Source organism: Zeus faber (genome assembly GCF_960531495.2).
Source record: "Zeus faber genome assembly, chromosome: 5".
NCBI classification, from domain to species: domain Eukaryota; kingdom Metazoa; phylum Chordata; class Actinopteri; order Zeiformes; family Zeidae; genus Zeus; species Zeus faber.
The window spans coordinates 30,384,953-30,406,850 of NC_137192.1; the positions used below are offsets into that span (position 1 = coordinate 30,384,953).

Here is a 21,898-nt window from a genome sequence, read left to right on the forward strand (position 1 = left end):
CACTATTTGAGAAACACTGCCTTATGGTAACATTTGTGACGCAGCTGCCGTGGCTCCATAGACGGACGCGAAAAATCTCACGTAGTACGTCAATAATGAACTTCAAATGAATAGTTTTAGCTTGGCCGGCGTGTTTTCGTCGATAGACTTCATTGTGAAGCTGCGGCGTGTTCCCGTCGTGAGTGCCCAGGCCCAACGCCCCGAGGCGACGTGGGCGGGGGCCCGCGTCGCACGCCTCGAAAAGAGACGTGAATCGAGCGCTCGATCCACATATCGGCTCCAAGACGCCGGCCGCCGCCTCCCGTTCCACTGCATGGCAACGGACATTAAGATGTTTTTCGATGACGGATGCGAATTTCCAACCCCGTTGCCCCGCGACAACACCGTTTTTTCCCCTTTAGCCCGGGGGCCAAGGGGGGCTAGTCATCGCCCATTTGAAAGGGACCGCGAGCAGATCGTCTGGGGGTCACGGGGTCACGAGGCCTTGGGGTGGGTTTGGAACAGGGCTCTCAAACACATTCACACTGGAACTGCGCCATCTGGTGTTTGTAGTTGTTGTTGAAATGCATTGAAACCTGGGCCCGTTCGGGTTGGTCGTTTTTTTTCTGGTCTGATCGCTTGGCCTGTCACTTAAGCAAGCGTCCGGCCGATGAAACATTCCGTTCAACTCTCGTGGCATTTCCAAACACTTTGCAATTATGTGGAGGAAAAGCCGCGACGTTCCCCGTCGGATGCTTAGAAGTGGCTCCAAAAGCTCCCATGTTTCGCGTTTAATTCAAGATTCAAGAGGTTTATTCGTCACATACATATACATACTTTCATACATATATGCAGTGAAATGTAATGCAACGCACCCGGTGATAACACACAATATGTCCTAGGAAAATGTCTTTCTACTAGACCAACTAACTGACTCCTAAAACGTAATACAGTAAGTCAAATACTTATAGAATAAATAAAAATATATAGAATAAAATAAAATAAAATAAAATGGAATAGATAAAGGAATAGGCTTATGTATATGGCATAGGCAATTATGTATATACAGATATGTGCATTAAAGAGCGTGAATGAAGTGAGGTAGTGTTTGTGGGATAATACAGCACAGTATACAACAGTACGGCGCAGCAATACGGCATCATGAACAACCCTGACCAGTGACACAGTATGCGGTACAGTATGCTACATACAGTACCGAAGGTAGTGGAGCCTATGTGTGTGGCGACAACTGTCCCCGCACACATACATTGTTTTACGGTTTTCCCATCTCGTCAGTAAGGGGGGTGGCTGTCTCTTTGGCGAATCTTGAAATTTGTCACCACGTGCGCTTTGACCGCGGCCTCGTTCCCAGACTCACAAAACAAATTTGTTCTCGGGGTACAATAAGTGTGATCGGTTCAATTATTATTATTATTATTGTATATTTTTTTTGCAATGGCAATATGCAGGTCGCCAGGGCTGCCGACGACGGCGATGACACTTTGTGAAGAAAAGGTTGAAGCGACGCGCTGGCAGCTGTACCTCGAGAACAACTTTGTTTTGCGAGTCTGGGAACGAGGCCGCGGTCAAAGCGCACGTGGTGACAACTCTCAAGATTCGCCAAAGAGAGAGCCACGCCGCTCACTGACGAGATGGGAAAACCGTAAAACAATGCATGTGGGCGGGGACAGTTGTCGGCGGAACGAGGCCCAGCCCTCACACCTCCGGCCCCGGAGGGCGGGGTCCCGAAACGAGCAGAGGAAGGCCTGACGGAGCCGGAGATAGCCGGAGTCTGGAAAACATTGGACGCCCCCACCCCCTCCCCACCCCTCCCCCGATCTCTGAGATAAAGAGTGCAGCGCGGAAACGGTCCTGTCATAATGGTCGACGCTCCAGCCCCGTGTTCTTTATGAACGCCGCCGGAGTCAGTGCAGAATAACGAGTCAAATCCTCCGGCGGGCGGGGGTCGCCTCATTTCGGTGCCCTCGTCAGACTCGATTGACGTCGGTGACACTTTGGGCGAAGTGGACAAAGCTCCGCAGCGAAGGTCCTTGTGTCATCTGCGATAACGATAATTGGTCGCGTATCCCCCGTTTGCATTGAGTGGAGATCAGCTGTGAACGCCGGGTTCCCGCGCAGTACGTGGACACGCGCGGTTGGCGGCCCAAATCCATCCGTTTTAAAAAGTAAAAATAAGAATGGATTGAAAAGTATGGACTGAAGCGTCAATTTAAGTGAGCGCAAGAGGAATGTAATTATCTCAGAATGGGGAGGCCGGATCGATGTCAGCCTGTCCTGCACTGCTGGCGTGGTTTTCACATTTCCAAATCACACCTTAAACCAAACGAGAGGAGTCTCGACGTCCCGGGCGCCACAACTTGAGCAGCATTGGCAGTTTTAACAGCTTGATCCTCGGTAATGTGAAACAGACCTGTCCGTCTCCTGCAGCCAGGAGCATTTTGTCCTCCGGGGAAGACGGGGCTGACAACACCAGTTTAACACTTGGAGACGGTGGGAAACTGGAGCCGGTCAGACGTCGTTGATAAGACCGTTTTTCTAGGCATGAATTGAGCTTGATGCCAATTATGAAATGTCCAAGCCAGAGGAGTCCGTCAGTGGAATTTGGACAATGATATTGCCGATATAGCAGGAGACTAAAAAACAGTAACACCGCAGAAACACAGTTAATCGTTTTTTAAAATGCAACAGGTACACAAATCAAGATCTCTCCGGCTGGATATTTGCAACCACAGATTGAAAGCTTTCACGTTGTGGTAGCGACAGGCTGCCAAAATCGCACATGAAGCGGCGTGGTTAAAACAGAACGTGCACTTTTCAAGTTGTCACAGGGATCTTCAAACGATAAAGACTCCATTCCCGTACAGGGATCTTCAAATGATAAAGACTCCATTTCTGTTCATACTCATTTGCTACTTTATTAAAAAATAACATTTAATACACGATGATACAACACTGTACAGTAATATGTAAGGGTGTCAGAGAAATGGTGTCCCAGAGTCGACTAAAAAAGAAGGGGTTGCTGGTCAGCTTGGAGGACGTCTTGCAGTCATTTCATGCTGCATTCAAGACATGAAGGGAAACCTTGAGCGGGACTCGGCCCGTTTGGAAGCAATTCTACCGCCTCCGATATATTTCATTATAAATGACATGCCGTGCGGGAATCAAGTATTGTTTTTGTACGTAAAGTGGGATTTTTTTTTTGTTTGGGAGATTTTGCTGTTCTACTGCATTTGGGCTCAAAATTGGCACCCTGAGTTTCTGACTTGTAATTTCGCCTTGTGAGGAATTAAACGTTGCTTGTATTAACGACTCTTCCCACATGACATGAATGCAGCATTAGTCCTGAGAGGAGGAGGTAACAGCTCGGCGTGTTGGTGATTCCACGATGAAGTATTCAATTGTCCGCAATGAGCCGGGGAAAAATAAAAGTAAAAAATAAAAATAAATTTGAAAAAACTGAACTGGCGCAGAAACATCGTCGAACATAGAAGGAGTCGCCCTGACGAACCCTCAGGGAAAAGCCTCCGGGTCTGGTTAATACTGTGTGGCCCTGTTTGAGCAGAGTTCTTCGGTTCGGAGAGATGCCATAGTGCAGGCCGTACAAAATGACGCTTAAATGTCCTAAATTCTCGACGGATCGGGAATAGCTGCATGTTACACGACATCACGTTATCTTACAAAATGGTGACGCGGTCTCGGGAGATTTCTCCAAGACCCCGGTGACAGCATGAAGTAATGACCTTGAGATGCTGGTACCGTGTTCTTCAACAACGCAACAAAACATTCCAGTAATCTGGTTTTGGGGGGAAATGACAAGTGTGACTATCCGACTTGTTTTTAAAACCCTTCCTGGAAGTCATAATGATCTTTTGGGGCATTAGTCCATTGTTTTAGGAAAGCTATTAGTTTAGTACCAGACTATAAATGCCGCATAATAAAGTATACATGGCCTTGTGTGTGACAGCATTTAATTGTTAGGTTAAAAAAATACAAACTATCCACTAGAATCGGCTAAAGAGATCAAAGAAGGCTTTCATCACTAAGACATTTCATTCTCGGGTTATTGTGCAAATAAAAATCTGCAAAACCAAAAAAGTGGAACAAATATATTGTATCTGGACCCTTTGTAACTAGTCATTACATGGGTGTTAGTTTCGTCCGTACGTTTTTATCTCCGGTATGTATTGGATACACAATTGACTGCTGGATTTCAGGAGTGTGTGAAAAATATTCAAGACTATTTTAGCTTTCAAATCTGCACCTTGTTGCAGTTCTGAGCGCATCTCAGTTTCAAGGCATGTGTGGAAGACTTCATGCTAACTATATGACTAAAGAAAGGCTAAATAATTCATAAGGCTAGCTAATAACTCAAACAGTGTCTTAGAGTTTATATCAGTGACAAGTAAAAAAATAAATGACGTACTACACTAATACAAATTCTATTGCAGTGACTATGGCATGGGAAAATATTATGTTGGATAAAAACATTCTCCAAGACTTGTAGGATACCTAGTTCTTTGTAAGAGAAAGCCTTTCCTCAATGGCAGCGGTTTTAGCTGTTAAAAAGAGTCCCATGTCAATGTGATTCACAAATTAACCGGTTCAACAAAACAGGCGTTTCATTGCCCTGAGAAGTAGGTTCCCTCGCGACTGTGGGTCTGGAGGTGCCGTTTGATTTTGTCGGAGCGGCTGAAGCACTTGCCGCACACCGGGCAGCTGTACGGCTTCTCCCCGGTGTGGATCCTCATGTGCACTTTCAGATGTGCCATCTGGGTGAAGCCCTTGCCACAAATCTGGCAGCGGAAGGGCTTCTCCCCCGTGTGGCTGCGCTGGTGCTCCTGCAAGCGGCCGGAGGAGCTGCAGCACTTGCCGCACACGCCGCAGCGGTAGGGCTTTTCCCGCGTGTGGACCTGTACGTGCACGTGCAAGTGGCCCACGTGACTGAACGCCTCGCCGCACACCTTGCAGCAGAAGGACGACATGTGGCCTTGCAGAGGGGATTTTTGGTTCGGGCAGTCCACGGCATTGGCGCCCTGGCTGCGCATGTGGGAGCCCTGTCCCCTGCTGCCGCCGGCGCCTCCCTTAGACCCCGACAGCTGCCCCCCGTTCTCGACGCCGGTGATATCAATGTTCTCGTTGGAGCAATTCGGGTTGACCGGAGCGAGGGGCTGAGGGGCGCTGTTGGAGGAGGTCGAACCTCTGTGGCTCCCGCCCTCCGCCTTCACGTGTCGGGAGGAGCTCCTGGGTGCGGGGTCCCGCTCCCGATTCTCCACGCCCTGGCTCTGGGGGAGGCTGGAGGAGTGGGGGGCGTCCTGGGGATACTCGTTGCAGACGCGGGGCGGGGTGAACATGGACTCCGGCGTGCTGCACGACCCGTGCGGGCGGAGCTGCTCCTCCCCCTGGCTGCTCCTCAGCTCCCTCTTCTCCTTGACCTGGAGCGGGAGGCGCTCCTCGTGGCCCATGCTGGGGCTCCATTCCCGCCGCGGCTGCTCACCGTCCTCATCCTCCATCAGGGCCATGGACGGGCGGTCTGGGGACACGGCGGGAGGGAAGAGCACGTTAGCGCCTACAAATAACTGTACGAACGGAGCAGAAACATGAAATATTCCTGAAATACTGACTAAATGCACTGTTAATGCAAAGAGCAAAAACATAAAGGAATGCATCTCTAGTAGATAATATATGTACAGATGTATTTTATGCACGAATGCAAACTTGTACAATTCCTGTTTTTTGTGTTAATTGTTGTTACATGTGTTTGTTGTTATATTTTTTTGATTTATTGTACATTTCCAATGCATTTATTTGTTTGTTATTGGTTTATTGTGTGCTGCCAATTGTGTCCGTTTTATTTTATATCTTATTGGGTTCGTTCTACTTGTCGCGCTTATTATTTTATTATCGTTGCCTATTGCTTTAATGTAATGTGTGTTGTTTTGGCTGTAAGCGGCGAAATGACTCCGGGGGTGAATATAGTGTCCGTCTATCGATCTCTCCATCCACATCTTAGCTTGAGTTAGCCGGCTAACGAACAAAGGTTGCTACCTAACTAGCCTAGAGAGACGCTTCTCCGGTGCAGCGCGTTAGCCCTTTTAGCCTTTAGCTCGCGTGTGCTGGTTTAACCGGCGCGGAAACTTAAGAGACGCGATATCAGTTCACAGCCTCGTCAATAACGGAGCCGCGGGGGCCGTGTCGAAGCGCGGTGAGCTCGGCACGCCGCGGAGGTGGGGTGGCGGCGGCGGCGGTGGTGGCGGCGGCGGCGGCGGCGGCGGCGGTGGTGGAGGGAGGACGGACGGACGGCTAGCACGTAGCGTTAGCATGTAGCGTTAGCGTGTGCGCTAGCAACCTGGCCATATCTCGATGCCAGCGTCCCGCAGCCTGCGCCGCAGATGGTCGTTCTCCCGCTCCCGCAGCGCTATCTCCTCCTGGTACTCCAGGATGGTGTCCTCCACGGACTTGTAGATCTCCTGCGCGGCGAGCATGAGGCGCTCGGTCAGGAAGACGTTGAGGAACTGCAGCTTGGTCATGTTGTTTTTAGGGGGGGGGGGGAAGGCTCGCGCGCACCACCGTGTCGCCCCGAAACGGACCCGGAAAAAAAAAACAAAAAAAAAAAAAAACAGGAAAAAAAAAAAAAAAAAAAAAAGCCCGACGCGCTGCGTGGTCACGTGACGCCGGGCGCCCCCGCCGCGCCGCTACCGTAACGGCGCGAGTAAACGCGCCACCGTCTGAAACGGCGCCGTGTGCGCCGTTTGAGACGCGTGCAGCGCGGGGCTCGAGCTGGAGGCAGGTTCCGTTCAGTGTGATGAAGTGTCTTCACTCCCATGGTGCTGCACAGACGTTACACCGAGCGTACTCTGACCTCCTCGCAATTTCTGAAAATTAGGTTCAGTGTATGTGTGTGTGTATATATTTATTATATATATATATATATATATACACACTATATATATTTATATAGGCGCATATCCAGATTATTTATTTATTTATTTATTTATTTATTTATTTAGGAGCATATCCAGATTATTATTTTATATATATATATTTATTTATATATTTATTTATTTATTTATATAGCAGTATATCCAGATTATTATATATATATATATATATATATAATTTTTTTTGTTTTGTTTTGTTATAGGAGCATATCCAGATTATTATATGTGTATATATATATATATATATATATATATATATATATATATATATATATATATATATATATATATTTTTTTTTTTTTTTTTTTTTTTTTTTTTTATATAGGAGCATCCAGATTATTATTTTATATATATATATATATATATATTTATTTATTTATATAGGAGCATCCAGATTATTATTTTATATATATATATATATATATATATATATATATTTATTTGTATGGGAGTATATCCAGATTATATTTATATGTATATATATATAAAATATAAACGTAATAAGTGGTCGGTATCGTCCCCTAAATCAAAACAAAATAAAATATCCCTCCAGTCCAGGAGGTGGCGGGACAACCAACCGGAACCGGAAGTCGGCGGAAGTAAGGCTGGGCCGCCGCCCCACGTGCACAGCGTAACTCGCCTCCGACATGAAGCGACCGAGTAAGTCCGCAGAGCGACACGGCTCTAAAACCAAGTTAAAGTAATGACGTTAAGAATAAATATGAATGTTTTTATAGTTTTAGCTTTCGTGGTTTTCCAAGAACGGTTGATATTTGATGATTAACGAAAAGGTCTTTGGTCGACCGACACCGCATGCTACATGGCGCACGAGGTGTAGCACGCACATGTGGCGACTAGCATGCTGTGAGGATAGTTATTTTATTATTATTATTATTACCTTTATTATGTTTTATAAGTATGTTTGGCTGTTATACAAGTATAATATCTTTAACCAGTGAAACTGTTTCAATTTCCTCCTCTAGAGTTAAAGAAAGCGAGTAAGAGGGTCTCATGTTCCAAACGCTACAAGATAGAAAAAAAGGCAAGTGATCAACATGTCAAATTCAGATCAAATATCAAAAAATCAACATCAAATTCTGCATATTTATATCAATTCGTGGACTTGTTTATTTGTGGAGGTGACATACGTTTGCTTGTTTGTTCTTTTCCTCCAGGTGCGAGAGCACCACAAAAAACTTCGAAAAGACGCCAAAAAGAAAGGGGTGACAAAGCGAGTGAAGAAGGACCCCGGGGTGCCCAGCATCGCTCCCTTCAAAGAGGAGGTTCTCAGGGAAGCGGAGCAACGGAGGTTGAAGGTAAAGAAACGAAGAATATTGTTCCCTTCTTTACCATCTTTATCTTTTTTTTTTCTTAAAATGATGTGAAGTAATGCAACCACGAAGGGTATATATTATTATAAAGGAAATTGTCTGTAGCTTGTGGTGGAATGTCAGCTTTCACAATCAGCTTTGTGGAATTTAAACTCACATTAACTGATATATTTGAGCTATATCTACAGGTAAGGAATTACAGTGGTGTTTACTATGCAGAAATGATAAAATGCCTATTTTGTAGCTTGAAGCAGAAAAAGAAAAGAAAAAGCAAGAGAAAAAAGAAGGCCGAGCAAATAAGAGGAAAAAGGAGAAGGATGCTGCCAGCAAAGAAGCAGGTCCTGAGGTCAAGAAGGCTCGGACGGTAAGGGTCACAGATCCACACCAGAATCATTAATCGGTTTTGTACATTTGTCTTGTGTTGTTGCTTTAAAGCCCCAGTATAATCTTCTAATGCATTCCCCTTTTCCACAGGATAAGGCTGAGAAGCTATCTGCAAAACGGGCCGCCCTGAACCTAAACAGAAGTTCAAAACCGTGTCTTTGTTCGGAGTTAAATAAGGTAAGACGGGTTATCTTTAAAGGGTCGCTTTAATCTGCAGTTTGTCGGTCAGTGGTTTTCAAATAAAGAGGTAGACTGACGTTAGTTTTAGCTTGTACGGGGGTCGGATCAGAGATTTGCTCAAGAGAAGCTCCCTGAGACGAACAGTTTATTCAGGACACACAAGTTTATATGGTCATGGTTTGCATTATGACATAGGAAGGAGTTTGCACCTACATGTGTCTGTGGGAATGAACACTGCGCTGAAATAAAGATGTGACTGGTGCTTTATGAGATTGTGTTCATTATGTGTGTGCACATATGTTTATGTGACTACATATATTTAGATATATTGTTACAAAGCCAATGCACAATTTGCTCTCACTGATGCTGATATTAGGTATAGGTTTTTACTGCTCCTTAGTTGAGTTATTGTCCAATTGCGATGTCTTATGTTGAAATCCACTGGATAGTATAAAAAAGATGTTCCATGTCCCATTCCAGGTTATCAATGAATCCAGTGTCATCTTGGAGGTGTTGGATGCCCGGGATCCGCTGGGTTCCAGGTGCCCGCAGCTTGAGGAAGCTGTGCTGCAGAGACAAGACAAGAAGCTGCTGTTTGTATTAACCAAAATAGGTAAATTTAAAAAAGACTGACAGAGATCTGAGTTTACCACATTGGGTTAAAATATGGATTTTTTTGGGGGGGGCGGGGGGTTTAATGTAATACGTACTTTCATAGGATGTTTTTTTTTCTTCACAGAATTGTGGATATGAGTATTTGTATCAGTAAGCAGTATCGATGGTGAACCAGGAATTTATAAGATAATGTTCAATTAAATGTCTGCATTGGAACACAACTTGTTCTTTAAAAATATCCACTAATGGTGTATTTGACGGAAGCAAATAGATTGGAAAACAGGTCTGAAAGCACGCTGGATGTTATATCTGACCTATTTGAATTTATTCCAGATTTGGTGCCTAAAGAGAATGTGGAGCGGTGGATACAGTATCTACAGCAGGAGTTTCCGGTTGTAGCGTTCAAGGCGTCAGCACAGATTGTCAACAAAGCAGTGGTAGGTAATGCAGTCCGTCCAGAAAAAACCTACGTGATGAGGACTGAGAAGGTTGAGCAGCGTGTGTAGTGCTGTTACAACCGGTTTACACCTCCAAGAATAAACAAAAACACAATTTACTGGCTCTGTGAGACACAGCAGGAGCCGCTGTGTGTTTGTGAACATCCAGATTTGCCACGGGGTTGTTTTAGAAACCGTGTTTAAAGCAGTTTTATCTTTTATAACACATTGGGGACCTGCACTAAAAATGTTGATCAGTTGCTGATGTAAACAAGCAGCATTATCTCATTAGCCGCTGCGGTTTCATAGTGCCCGGTTGTTTCTTCAGAAAGCTTAGCGAGCTGGAATGGGGCTTTAAGTGTACAAATTGCCCAGCAAGTTGTCTGTCTGGGAGGTATTGTGTTAAAGTGCTTACACCTTCTGTCCTCCGTCTTCAGCAACAGAAGAAAAGGAAAAAGAGGATTACCGCCTCACTTGAAGTCCCGGACATGTCCCGAGCAGCGGCCTCCTTCGGCAACACCTGTCTTCTCCGTCTCCTGGAAAGTCGCCTGGCTACCACGCAGAGCGAAGGCGCTCTCAAAGTCGGCGTCGTTGGTAAATGAGTTTTCTGTTAGTGCATTAATTAGGATTTTACTTCCATGTCATCACTTTCCCAAGATGACAAATGGTTTTGTGGAGGGGGGGAGGGGGGTCATATTCATTACGTTGTCATTTAGCAGACGCTTTTGTCCAAAATTATCTGTACATATTCTCAGTAGTATCAAGCCACTGTATACTGCAGACACAGCCAGCATTCAATATTCTCTAGAAATAAGTAGGACTAGTAGAGTTAGAAGTCAGCTTGTTTGTTTTTTGGTTAGATTAAAGGAAAGTTAAAGGGGGAAAGATCCTCATGGGGTAAACGAACCAGTGCAGGGCCAGGTATAGTCTGAAGAGATGGGTCTTCGTTCAATTCAAGGGTTCTCTCTCGGTGATACGGGTTGAATTCTAACTGATGGTTCAGTTGGATGTCTGTCGCTTACTTGGCCACAACAAATTGAATTGTAAACATGCTCATTCTCTGTGCCACCCGCAGGCTTCCCCAACGTGGGGAAGAGCAGCCTGATCAACACTGTGAAGGGCTTACGGGTGTGCGGTGTGGGGCTCAAGAGAGGCATGACCAAGTGAGTATCAAGTAGTGACATAACAAATATTTTCTCCCGTTATGTTCTACGTGTATATTATTGATTTGAACAGTATAAATCGTCCTGCGCTTACATTGTTGAATGTATATAAAATACATGAAAGCATTCTTGAGTGTCCCCCTCTGGGGTGAGTAAAGTGTCGTCTGAGTCGTGGATCATTCCCCCCCCCCCCCCCCCCCCCCCCCGCTGTCTCACCAGGTCCATGCAGGACGTCTCCGTCCTGAAGAACTTGAAGCTGCTTGACAGCCCTGGAATCGTGGCGTCGCCGTCCAACCCGCCGGCCTCTTTGGCCCTGAGGAGCCTGCGGGTGGAGGAGGGCGAGGAGAACGTGCTGGAAGCCGTCAGAACTCTGCTCAAGCAGTGTGACAGCACACAGGTTGGGAGATTTGCCGGTGCATTCAATGAGTTGAACGTGCTGAAATGTTAAGAGGTCAGGAGCAGTGATGCTCTTCTGTTAAAACCGGTCTCACGTGTCGTTTCAGATAATGCTCCAATACAACGTCCCCAACTTCAGGAACTCATTGGAATTTCTAACGTTGTTTGCCAAAAAGCGCAGCTATCTGCTGAAGGGCGGACAGGCTAACGTGGAGAAGGCAGCAACTACTGTCCTTGACGAGTGGACAGGGTGAGTTCTCACGTTTCACCGCAACGATTCGAAAAGTCCACGGCTGTCACAGGCCCCCATTGATGTGGAAATGAGGACAACCCTCAAGTCTTGATTCACGATGAAGACTTTCTAATCCAACGCTGATCCACACACAGATGTGGGCTGTTGACGTTAAGGTCACACTTAACAACCGATGAAACTGTCCGTTGTCAAACTGGATCTATTATTCAATATTGTTTCAGAGCAAAGCTGAGCTACCACAGCAAGGTGCCAGAGACGCCCGGCCTCCCTTCCGACCTGACGGACGCCGCCGTTGCAGAGATGCGCGAGGGCTGGAATCTACAGATACTAAAAACTGGCAACCAAGAGACTCTTAAAGGTGCAGCTGTTGGTACTGTTCAGCTCAATAGTTTGAGCTGTGGACTTATAACAACTTTTAGCTTCTTGTTTTCACTACCGGTCTATAGAGTTTTCTTTATTTATATATATATATATATATATATATATATATATATATATATATATATATATATATATATATATATATATATATATATATATATAAATATATATAAATATAAATATATAAATATAAATATATAAATATAAATATATAAATATAAATATATATATATATATATATATATATATATATATATATATATATATATATATATATATATATATATATATATATATATATATATATATATATATATATATATATATATATGTGTCAATTTACATTGATCAATTTGTTGACTGAGCCGATCAGTGCCAACACCAGACAAAGGGGCGTGTACATAACATGATTTTAAGTCCCTGGTCACTTCAGTAACGTGACTGCTTTACATTTATCAACAATACAATGCCTAACATTTTAAACATGGTGCTGAAGGATAGTTTGTTCTGAAATTCCCCCCCCCCCCCCCCCCATGTCAGGTGTCAAGTTTCCCAACAAGGCCAGCAGCATGGCCTTCATTTCTCAAGGCCCCACCGCAGGCCTGTTGAGTGTCACTGCCGCCCCTGAGGAGAAACCTGCCCCTGCAGCGCTAGAGACACAGAAGGTACGTGGATCGTGTCACCTGCATGTTTTGATTTTTTTTTTTTTTTTTTTTTTAAAGGTGCTATCATAACTAAATTGTTGGATGGATGCCATCAGTTTGGCTCCAGAAATTAAAAATGGCAATTTTGTTCTGCATACCAGCGTGGAAATGAGGACAAAACTAAAAGTCTTGATTTCATAATGAAGACTTTCTAATCCAACGCTGATCCTGCTGGTTAGAAAGAGGCTGAGGCAGCTCACCTCTTCTGGTTGACACAGGGGCTTATTTTTGTTATATTTTGATTTTTTTATTTTTATTAATGATTCCTGTTCTTTCAGCTTGAAGACATCAATGAGGATTTGGAACAGAAGCCTAAAAGTAATTTCTATAACTGATCATAAATATGTGCTAACATGCTCTCGTTCGGCCAGATCATATGAACTAATGATGCCCTCCCCCTCCACAGATAAACAGAGCAGAGTGCAGTTCAGGACGGTCCCAGTTGACATCAGCATCTCCACGCTCCCAACAGACGACGCCTATGATTTCAACACAGATTTTAAGTGATCTCTACTCCGGCACTTCCTCTGAACTCTATACCCATCCATATTCCTGGTGGATGTCTTTGGATCTGTGGTGGGCAGGAAGTCATTGGACATGCACATATTTCGTTGCAGCAGATTGGTCTTCTTAAAAGACTGACTGCCCTGCGTGTCTATGACCTAGTTCTGACCTACTCTGTACATTTTGCCTTTCCGTCATGGAGTCCGATGGAAGGCCGAGCCGTTTTTGACTGACGTTCAATCTTTGTCGCGGGGGTGATTGATTACACGATGCAGATTGTGTGTGTGTGTATATAGCGTCCATGTAATTAAAGAACCCTGTTACTCAAGAGATAAAAATTTTTATAACTGGTTTCCAAGCTCATCTCCGTGTGGCAGTCTGCTAATGGCAGAGCACAGTATAAAAACAGCCATATCAATTGTTTAAGGCAAGATTTATTAAAGCTCATATACAAAAGGATGTCATATACAAATGTTAAGCAAGTACTTTTACAAGAGTAAAAATGTTGACTACCGCAAACAAATTCTGTGCAAGTGTTAACGGCTATATGGAAAGTTGTTTGTTTCCAGCGGAGAATGCTGTTCTTGCATTATGTAACTTCTGTGTTCGGGTATCAAACGGCAGGAAAAGAGCCTAGCGCTTTTTGTCAGCTCTGTGTTTGGATCTGGCGATTACTGTTCTTTCGCCTGGTAAAATGTATATTAAATCAATTATAAGCTTGCCGGTCAATGTCCATTAATAATACTTATTGTACCTGCTCCACCTCCCTGATGGCATGCGCCTGCGCTCACTTTCATTGCCCCACAGGGTTTGTTTCACCCTCTTGACTGGCTTGTGTGAGCACATCTGGTACCTAGGCCCCCTGCTACTGCTGACAGGTAGCAGGGTGCTGTTGTAACCTAGATGTACATTATCTTTGTTTGTAACAGACTTATTGAAACGTGACTGATATGGTTCAAATTTGTCGAGTGAAAAAACAATCTTCATGGACACTGGAGTTTCACAACAGTAGGGGCGCCACATCCCATAGGTTACATAGCGCTGCTTTAGCATTTATCCAAAACCAGGTAGTTAGGATATTTTTGCAATAAATGTTGCATTGATATTTACATTTTGTACAAGAGGTATATAGTTATATGTTCGCCTGCCTAATTCAATATAACTCATTGCGTTTGGATTAGAGTTTTTGATCATTGTTAATTGTCTGGTTATGTCCAAAATTGGATAAACAAAGCATTTTTGTAACTTTTTGGATTTTCAGCATGTATTTAATGGCTCTTACGTTGATAATCTCTAGCATATAGTGGCATGACTGGTGGTTTAAATATGTGGTCCTCAAGGTAATTATTAGTCACAGCGTTTAGGTCAGATTTGTAGGCATTACATGATTCAGCAGCAGAGAAACACGATCAGTCACAACATTAAAATCACTGAAGTGGATAACATTGATCATATAGTTCCAGTGGGATATATGAGGCAGCACGTGAACAGTCAGTTCTTGAAGTTCATGTGTTGGAAGCAGCGTAAGGATCTGAGCCACTTTGACAAGGACCACATTGTGACGGTAGACGACTGGGTTGGAGCATCCCCAAAAGGGGACAGGTCTTGTGGGGTGTTCCTGGTATGCAGTGGTTAGTACCTACCAAAAGGGTTCCAAGGAAGGACAACCGGTGAAAGGGTGACAGGGTCATGGAGGTTGCAGGTTCCTTCTGCATCATGTGGATGGGCGGGGTTAGGGTCCGATCCGATGGAGCATCTATGGATGTGCTGGAACTACAAGCCTGATCCATGGGGGCCCCCCATCTCACAACTTCCTGGACTTAAAGGATCTGCTGCTAGATACCACAGGACACCTTCAGAGGAGTTGTGGAGTCCACGCCTCCACAGGTCACAGCTGTTTTGCTGGAACGAGGAGTACCTACACAGTATTAGTGGTTGTTTTAATGTTGTGGCTGATCGGTGTATATGGCAAATATAAAGACCTCAAAACATATCCAATACAAACAAGAACAACCCTTCATATGTCCTAATGTTCAGAGACCGTAGTAACGTGGAAGGCATTATGGTAACAGTATCAAAGATGAGCAAAAACACTCCACTGCATAATGCAAAGAACATGAAAAAAAAAAAAACTCACCTTTTCTATTGGATGGGACAGTTTGATAAACCCAGGGACAGTATAATGCATAGGATAGGAATGAATAGGTGGCAGTTTAACATCCGGTGCAGATGGATCCACACGAATGTCAGTGGGATTGTATCTCACATGTTTAAAGTATGGCACGTGTCGTGGTATTGCATCGCTTTGTATTGGTTCCTGAGACGTCCGTAGGATCGGTCCTGCTCGGACAGGACGCCACACGCGGCGTCCTACTTCTCTCCCGAGTGTCTGCGTAACGGGCGAAACTTTCCCGTCGGATCTGGAATGTACCACTCGTCCCAAACTTCGGAGAAGGAGGATTTGACCCCCCACGGCTTGTAATGTCCGTTCCAGTGAAGGAGCTTCGCAGCCTGCACGAACTGGGGGGAGTAGCGGTTCCCGGCGCCAGTGATGCCTTGAAAGCAAAACGGAGCGTTTAGATCTTGGATTGTATGAATGTACCATCATAAAACGGAACGCGCTGTCTTGAGGCGGGGGACGGAAAAAAATTGAAGCCTCCGTGAATGTCAACGCTCAGATTAACATGTCGCAGTTTAGCCGAGATAAGAAAAGTATGGATTCCTTCTCAGGGGTTCCGGGTACTCACCGAGGTGCCTGACGTGCCACATGGGGTCGATGGAGGAGTGATGTTTGTAGAAGACGATCAGCAGAGGAGGGGTCGTAGCGCTGTCTGCTAGCGTCTTGCTGTACAGGTCCTCCCTTGTGAGAGACAGACAGCAAAAATAATCTCCAAGGGTGTTTCCGGTAATCCCAAATTCAATGCCTTCAGATAATTCACTCTTTGCGCCTTCTCCGGCTAATTTCCCATCGGCACATGAACCTCCGATGTAAAAGGAGGCGCGACGCCGTTCGACCCCCTGCAACCTACCGTGTGTTGAGCTCCATCCAGTGCTCCAGCCGGCGGGTGATGTTCTGCGTCCTCCACTCGGTCAGGTTGGCAAGGATCACCCCCGGGTTGAAGGAACACGTGCTGGCCCTCATTCCCAGCTTCTTGATGGCGTCCTTCTTGAAGTCCAGGAACCCCATGTAGTTATTCTGTCGGAGCACGCAGCTTCATGCCGTCAGACTCAAGGCTTCTAAAAAAAACGTACCGTTCGGCCGGCTCTCAACGGGGACACTTCTGATGTTCACACTTGTGATATTTCAGGTTGAATTTGATTTTCATGCTCAGCCAGGATAGGTTCTCCCGTTAGAGAGGGTCCAGTCCAGTTATAGTGCAGGTGTGGTACTATCACATCCCACAAGAAATGCACATTTCACAATAATTATTTACATACAGTTTATGTAAAATGATGTGCCATGTCAACTTGCACCATAACAGATTATCTTGATGCTTTCAGAGAAGATGAGGGTGTGGAACCGTGCGCTCCCATCGTGACCGGAGGAGGAGGACGACCGGAGAATGTATCAGTCGGCAAGTAACCAGGGAGGGGTGGATCCACTTGGATCGACGAGTAGAGACGCCTACCTGATTGCCGGCCCCTCGCACGACGCCCTTGGATGACACCGAATCACAGTCGTCGGAGAAGGCGGCCGCGTGCCCCGGCTTCAGGTTGGTTTCATACAGCTCTTGGATGTCCCCTGAGGCCACAGAGCGGAGCACTTTACGCCATGCCCTTTACTTCATTTATTTACATCGGATGGAGCGCATCTCTTCATGATGAAGTCATCGCGCGGGTTTAAAATCATATTTTTCGGCGACTTGACATTTACATTTGGGACACAGGGCGTTAAAAGCAAAGAGTTCAAGACCCAACCCCCATCATAGCGTCTTTGATAACAGCGATCCTACCTTGAACAATGACATCATCATCCAGGTAGATGGCTTTGTCAGCATCGGGTAAGAACACAGGCAAGTAGAATCTAGAGAAAGTCAACTGAGGGGGAAAAAAAAAGGTATGTTATTAAATATGGAATTGAATAAACGTGTATTCATTGTTTTCGATCAAAAAGTTTGTCTCACCGGTTTCACAGTTTCCAGCGCATTGGGATCTTTGGCGATCTTCCCGTTGAGGATCTCAGGCTTGAAAACGATGATCTTGTATTTGACGTCGTTGAGCTTCGTCCCACTCAGCCATGCTCTGATGACCCCAAAAACACAAACCTCGGGTGAGACGGTTAGGCGTGCAAAACCGTATTGACTCTTGTTTCTTCTAGACGGGGGACGTGTACAAATGAACAGGGCGTCGTCAGGTGACCTCAATAAGTGCACAGTGCTTTATCGGCGTCTTACTTCAGATGATCCACCGTGTTGTTGAGCGTCACGATGTTGAACACTACATTGGCTTTGCTGTTCTGGTGGACGCTGTTGATTGCGGCCACCGCAGCGCCGAGCCTTTCCTCGGAGGCGGTGAGGATGACGGGTATCTCGTCCCTCGTCCGGGCTGAGTCCTGTGACTGTTTGAGGTTGGGGGACAACTCTGACTCAAAAGGAAGGACCCCACTCGATGCAGCATCTGGGAAGACAAGTCTGGACACGTTACACACTGTTTTCTGCACTGCATTATTTACAATAACACATTATAAATAAAGCTGCAGCCAGAAATGCACACGGTCCAGTTTCGTCGCATGAATTTGTTCTCCTGCCCGAGTCAGAATGACAGTTTTCCGGTTTTCCCATGGAACGCAGCATTACTTGCCGTCTCTCATCTCCACCCGGCGCAGATCCTGCGTGGAGCAAACAACACGCACCAATGGAGTCCAGATTCCAGCACACCGCGTCCTATGTGAAATGCCCCCTCCCCCCCCAGAGCCACACCCTGCACACATCGTATTGGGTGATGATGTCACAAAACGTCCCGCTTTCCTGCTTCCCATCCTCGGTGCCTTCGCTCGTCTAGTTCAGGTAGGTCGGCTCCGGCACAGCGGTTTGTCACCGACCCCTACAGATATACGACGTCAGGGTGTCCCGCGGCATGCGCATTCGGGCGACGTGGGCGGGTGCTCGGGGCTTGTGGCCGGGTGGGGCATCTAGCAGGTTGCGGTACGGCGGGCCTCGCCTTTGCTCAGGTCGTTGGCAGGCATGGGGGTGCCCTGCCGGCTCGTGGGTCTGTCGGCGCGGGACCTGGCTCACGGCCTGCGGGTCCATGCTCGGCGCATTGCAGCCCTGGTTCTGCGCTTGCGGGTGGGTCTTATGCCTGCACGTGGGGGTGGGTTGTCTCCTTGCGCTCTCCAGGACTGGGTGATGCTCCTCGGGCAAAAAGACGGTGCTCTTGTCCTCCCGCGCGGACAGAGCTATTGCAGCAGTTGTTGATGATGATGATGATTAAAGAATGAATTAAGAGTTGCATTGCAGGTGGAGAAGTTGAACTCCACTTGCAGACTAACTCTGTCCTAGACGCAATGGCACAAATACTCTGTTGTATGCCCTGCATGCTGACAACACAGGTAAAAAAAAAAAAAAAAAGACTCGGGGTAAAAACAACAGGGGCAAGGACGTCAAGGACTTGCCCCTGAACAAACCCACCTGGAGTTTCCCTCCTCAGAAAGTCATTGAGATTCAGGAGATTTCGCTGGACTATTATCAGGAACGCCACCGCCAGCAGCACCAGGATCACCACGTTCACTGGGGAGACAGGGAGAGGGGCAGCTGTGGACGCAGAGCAGGACACAGGCCGACGTTCTGACAACCTCCGCTCTGCCCGTTCACGTCGAGTCATTCGTCGGCGCTGACGCGTCCGAGCAGCCGGATGTTTTGGGGGAAACGGACTCACCTCTCCTCAGTGTCATGGTAAACAAACCGTTCGGCTTTTATGCGGATCTGAGAGGGAGAAAGGACAACAGGGGCGGGGGGGGGGTGTTATGAATGACTTCGCTCTTAAAAAAAAGAAAAGAAAGAAGTTTGGCCTCAACGTTCGTCGACTCGAACCAAAGGTTTGGTGCAACTGTGCGCTGCGCTGCGTCCGACAACACGAAGCGCCGAAGCCCGAGTGCCAACTCAACAAACTCCATTCCTCCTTACCTTCCAGGTCTGGCAACGATAGGCGCCAGCGGATTTGCCCGATTCAAAAGGTCAATTGCTGGGGGGTAACCGGTATGAATAAGATGGGAAGACGCATTGAAAGTAATAAATATAGCATTTCAATCCATAGCGGGTCAATTTACGACGACAATTGCTGCAGGTCGTGCGTTAGGTACGATACAGCGATTGCATTTAGATCAGGCGCTCTTGTCGTTTTTTTTTTTCCCCCTCCAACATTTTCACAAACCTCTAACGCCGTGGACCCCGCGAGTTACGTCAGCCAGGCCCATCCTGATGCCGTGGAGGTCTGCGGACCGCGGCGCACTCCTTCCCTTGGGGGAGGCGGGTCAATGTGACGTAGTACTTATTTTATTTTATTATTATTATTATTATTATTATTATTATTTTTAACGGAGGGGGTTGAGCGGGACAGTTAACGCCGGTCGACGCTCCAGCACGGAGGGGGGCGCTGCCGCCCCTGTAACGGCGGTCGCCCGGCGCCGCCAACCGACGCATCCGGCGGCGGCGCAGCGCGTACGTAGCCCTGTCAAACCGGAAGCGAAGCGCATCCCGGTCCAGGCCCAGTCGCTCGTCCCGTCCCGAGGCGAAGGAGCGATGTTCGCGAGGTTCAACACCATTCCGACCCACATGGTGAGTTTTACGAGCGACAGCGAGCGATGCAGCCCAGTTTGAGGGGCCCTCCGGGTGTCCGAGCTGACCTGCTGCTGTGTCTTAATGCTAATGCTTTGCTAACTGTATGTGCTCATGCAACATAATGGGGACCAGGTACAAACCTTGTCTACAGTATCATTATTATTGCAGAGTGCTTGATAGTAACACTGCAAAAGGTGTGTGTGTGTGTGTGTGTGTGTGTGTGTGTGTGTCCGCGCTTGTATACTGGTACACACAGTATGTATATTTTGTCATATTTATATCTGTATACTACATATATAATCTGTATAATGCTGTAGCTAACAATTGTTGAAAGAGAGGATTTATTATATATTTTGTTTTTTTGTGTTTTTGTTAATTGCATATTGCCTTTGTTTTCTATTAATTAATTGTGATTGGTTTATTATTTATATTTGCCTGTTCTCACGTGAGCTGCTGTAACACTGCAGTTCCCCTCCGGAGGCAAATAAAGGAGTTGAGTAAAGTTTTAAGTCAATATATAAATCTACACCGTGACGTGGATTAAACAGCAGTCTTGTAGCGCCATTAGCAATAAACCCTATCTGCTCCTTCTCTGTCAATAACATTGGATCTAGCATTAGTCACATTAATACGGAGATAAACGTTGGAGCCCTAATTTTCAAAATAAAAGTGACGTTACGTGGAGTAGTATGTACAAAGGAGTAATTAGACAAGAAACAAACCTCTGCAATTCAACATGACAGCAGTATAAGCCTCTTTTACAGAGTGGGGGGGTGTGTGTGTGGGCGGGGTTGGAACGACAGTTCTGTGGCAATAAAAATACTTATAATAACCTTGTGACTTCGAAACAAAATTCTCGGTGATGGATTCTAGAACAAACGTAACTACAGAAGAAGAAATTCATCTCTATCGCTTCATTTCAACACAGAATTAAATTTGACGGATGATTGACGAAAAAGACCAGAAGTGAGAAGGGACAGACAGGATCTGTGCTGGCGTTGTCAAAGCGTTCTGTGATCCCTCACTACGACAGCTCTCTCACTATTCAATTTAACATTTAATTTCAGTGGACAGGTTTCGTACTGGTCTGATCTGCTTTGTTTGTGTTTCAGGACTACAAAGGCCAAAAGTTGGCCGAACAGATTTTCCAGGGAATAATACTCGTCTCAGCGGTAATACAATCTAAAATATCAGTACTGTACATTTTAAAACAACACCCTGATTTCCCTGTGTCCTCGCCGTGCTTACTTCTTACTTTGTTTCCAGGTCATTGGATTCATATATGGCCTTGTGATTGAACAGTTTGGGTGGACTGTGTACATAGTGTTAGCCGGTTTTGCTGTGTCCTGTGTGGTAAGTCATTATTATTATTTTTGTTAATTTAATTCACCCTGGCACAGGGGGAAACGCGTGGTTGAATTGCAAAGATAACATTGTTAACATCGTTCTAACCCATCTGCCCCCGGAAGCTGACGCTGCCCCCATGGCCGATGTACAGAAAGAACCCTCTCTGCTGGCAGCCAGTTCTCCCAGAGAGCAGCGGGGAGCCAATGCAGAAGCACCAGGAAGGTGGTCTTAAGAAGAAGAAGCACAAGTAATACCGGCTGCATCAACACTTGTTTTGTTTTTGAGTGTGTGTGTGTGCGGGAGGTGGATGGAAGGATGGATGTTGTGTCAACCTTGTTACATCGTTTGTCACTCAGTGTTTTGGAAAAAAAATTAACATCAAATATTGTGCTTTGCAAATCAGAATATTTTTTTTTGTTTTTTAAACAATCTGAAAGTGGTGAAACAAGTTGGTAGACAATAAATACAGTACAATGAAGCATTTCTGC

At 45.9% G+C, this 21,898-nt stretch overlaps 4 protein-coding genes across 6 annotated transcripts; 2 read left to right on the forward strand and 2 right to left on the reverse strand.

Moving 5' to 3' along the window:
• Positions 1-2,943: 2,943 nt before the first annotated feature.
• LOC307230960 (uncharacterized protein) lies at positions 2,944-6,527 on the reverse strand (the record flags this gene model as incomplete). The annotated part of the gene is made up of 2 exons (XM_080001466.1): positions 2,944-5,530; positions 6,347-6,527. 2 exons carry the CDS (start codon positions 6,525-6,527, stop codon positions 4,620-4,622), a joined length of 1,092 nt encoding a protein of 363 aa, XP_079857592.1. The 3' UTR covers positions 2,944-4,619.
• A 989-nt stretch (positions 6,528-7,516) lies between these two features.
• gnl3 (G protein nucleolar 3) lies at positions 7,517-14,007 on the forward strand. Its single transcript, XM_080001366.1, has 15 exons — positions 7,517-7,599; positions 7,923-7,981; positions 8,115-8,255; positions 8,515-8,634; positions 8,745-8,831; positions 9,315-9,447; positions 9,783-9,886; positions 10,324-10,480; positions 10,962-11,049; positions 11,269-11,446; positions 11,553-11,695; positions 11,920-12,056; positions 12,620-12,744; positions 13,062-13,101; positions 13,190-14,007. The coding sequence occupies exons 1-15, from the start codon at positions 7,587-7,589 to the stop codon at positions 13,288-13,290; spliced, it is 1,626 nt and encodes a 541-aa protein (XP_079857492.1). The 5' UTR covers positions 7,517-7,586; the 3' UTR covers positions 13,291-14,007.
• glt8d1 (glycosyltransferase 8 domain containing 1) lies at positions 13,705-19,391 on the reverse strand. 3 transcript variants are annotated; one of them, XR_013844175.1, is made up of 9 exons: positions 18,915-19,391; positions 17,682-17,904; positions 17,412-17,529; positions 17,241-17,325; positions 16,917-17,029; positions 16,317-16,483; positions 16,035-16,147; positions 15,425-15,842; positions 13,705-15,205 (listed from the first exon to the last, which is right to left on the reverse strand). XR_013844175.1 is itself a non-coding variant. In XM_080001368.1 (9 exons), exons 1-9 carry the CDS (start codon positions 19,175-19,177, stop codon positions 15,658-15,660), a joined length of 1,119 nt encoding a protein of 372 aa, XP_079857494.1. In that variant the 5' UTR covers positions 19,178-19,391; the 3' UTR covers positions 13,705-15,657. The 3 variants fall into 3 exon arrangements, 2 of the variants coding, with proteins under 2 accessions (XP_079857494.1, XP_079857493.1); XM_080001368.1 differs by having other exon boundaries at positions 13,705-15,842; positions 18,915-19,013; positions 19,162-19,391; XM_080001367.1 differs by having other exon boundaries at positions 13,705-15,842.
• Positions 19,392-19,765: 374 nt separating this feature from the next.
• On the forward strand, positions 19,766-21,893 carry spcs1 (signal peptidase complex subunit 1). Its single transcript, XM_080001412.1, has 4 exons — positions 19,766-20,060; positions 21,176-21,235; positions 21,330-21,416; positions 21,533-21,893. Exons 1-4 carry the CDS (start codon positions 20,025-20,027, stop codon positions 21,659-21,661), a joined length of 312 nt encoding a protein of 103 aa, XP_079857538.1. The 5' UTR covers positions 19,766-20,024; the 3' UTR covers positions 21,662-21,893.
• Positions 21,894-21,898: the final 5 nt, after the last annotated feature.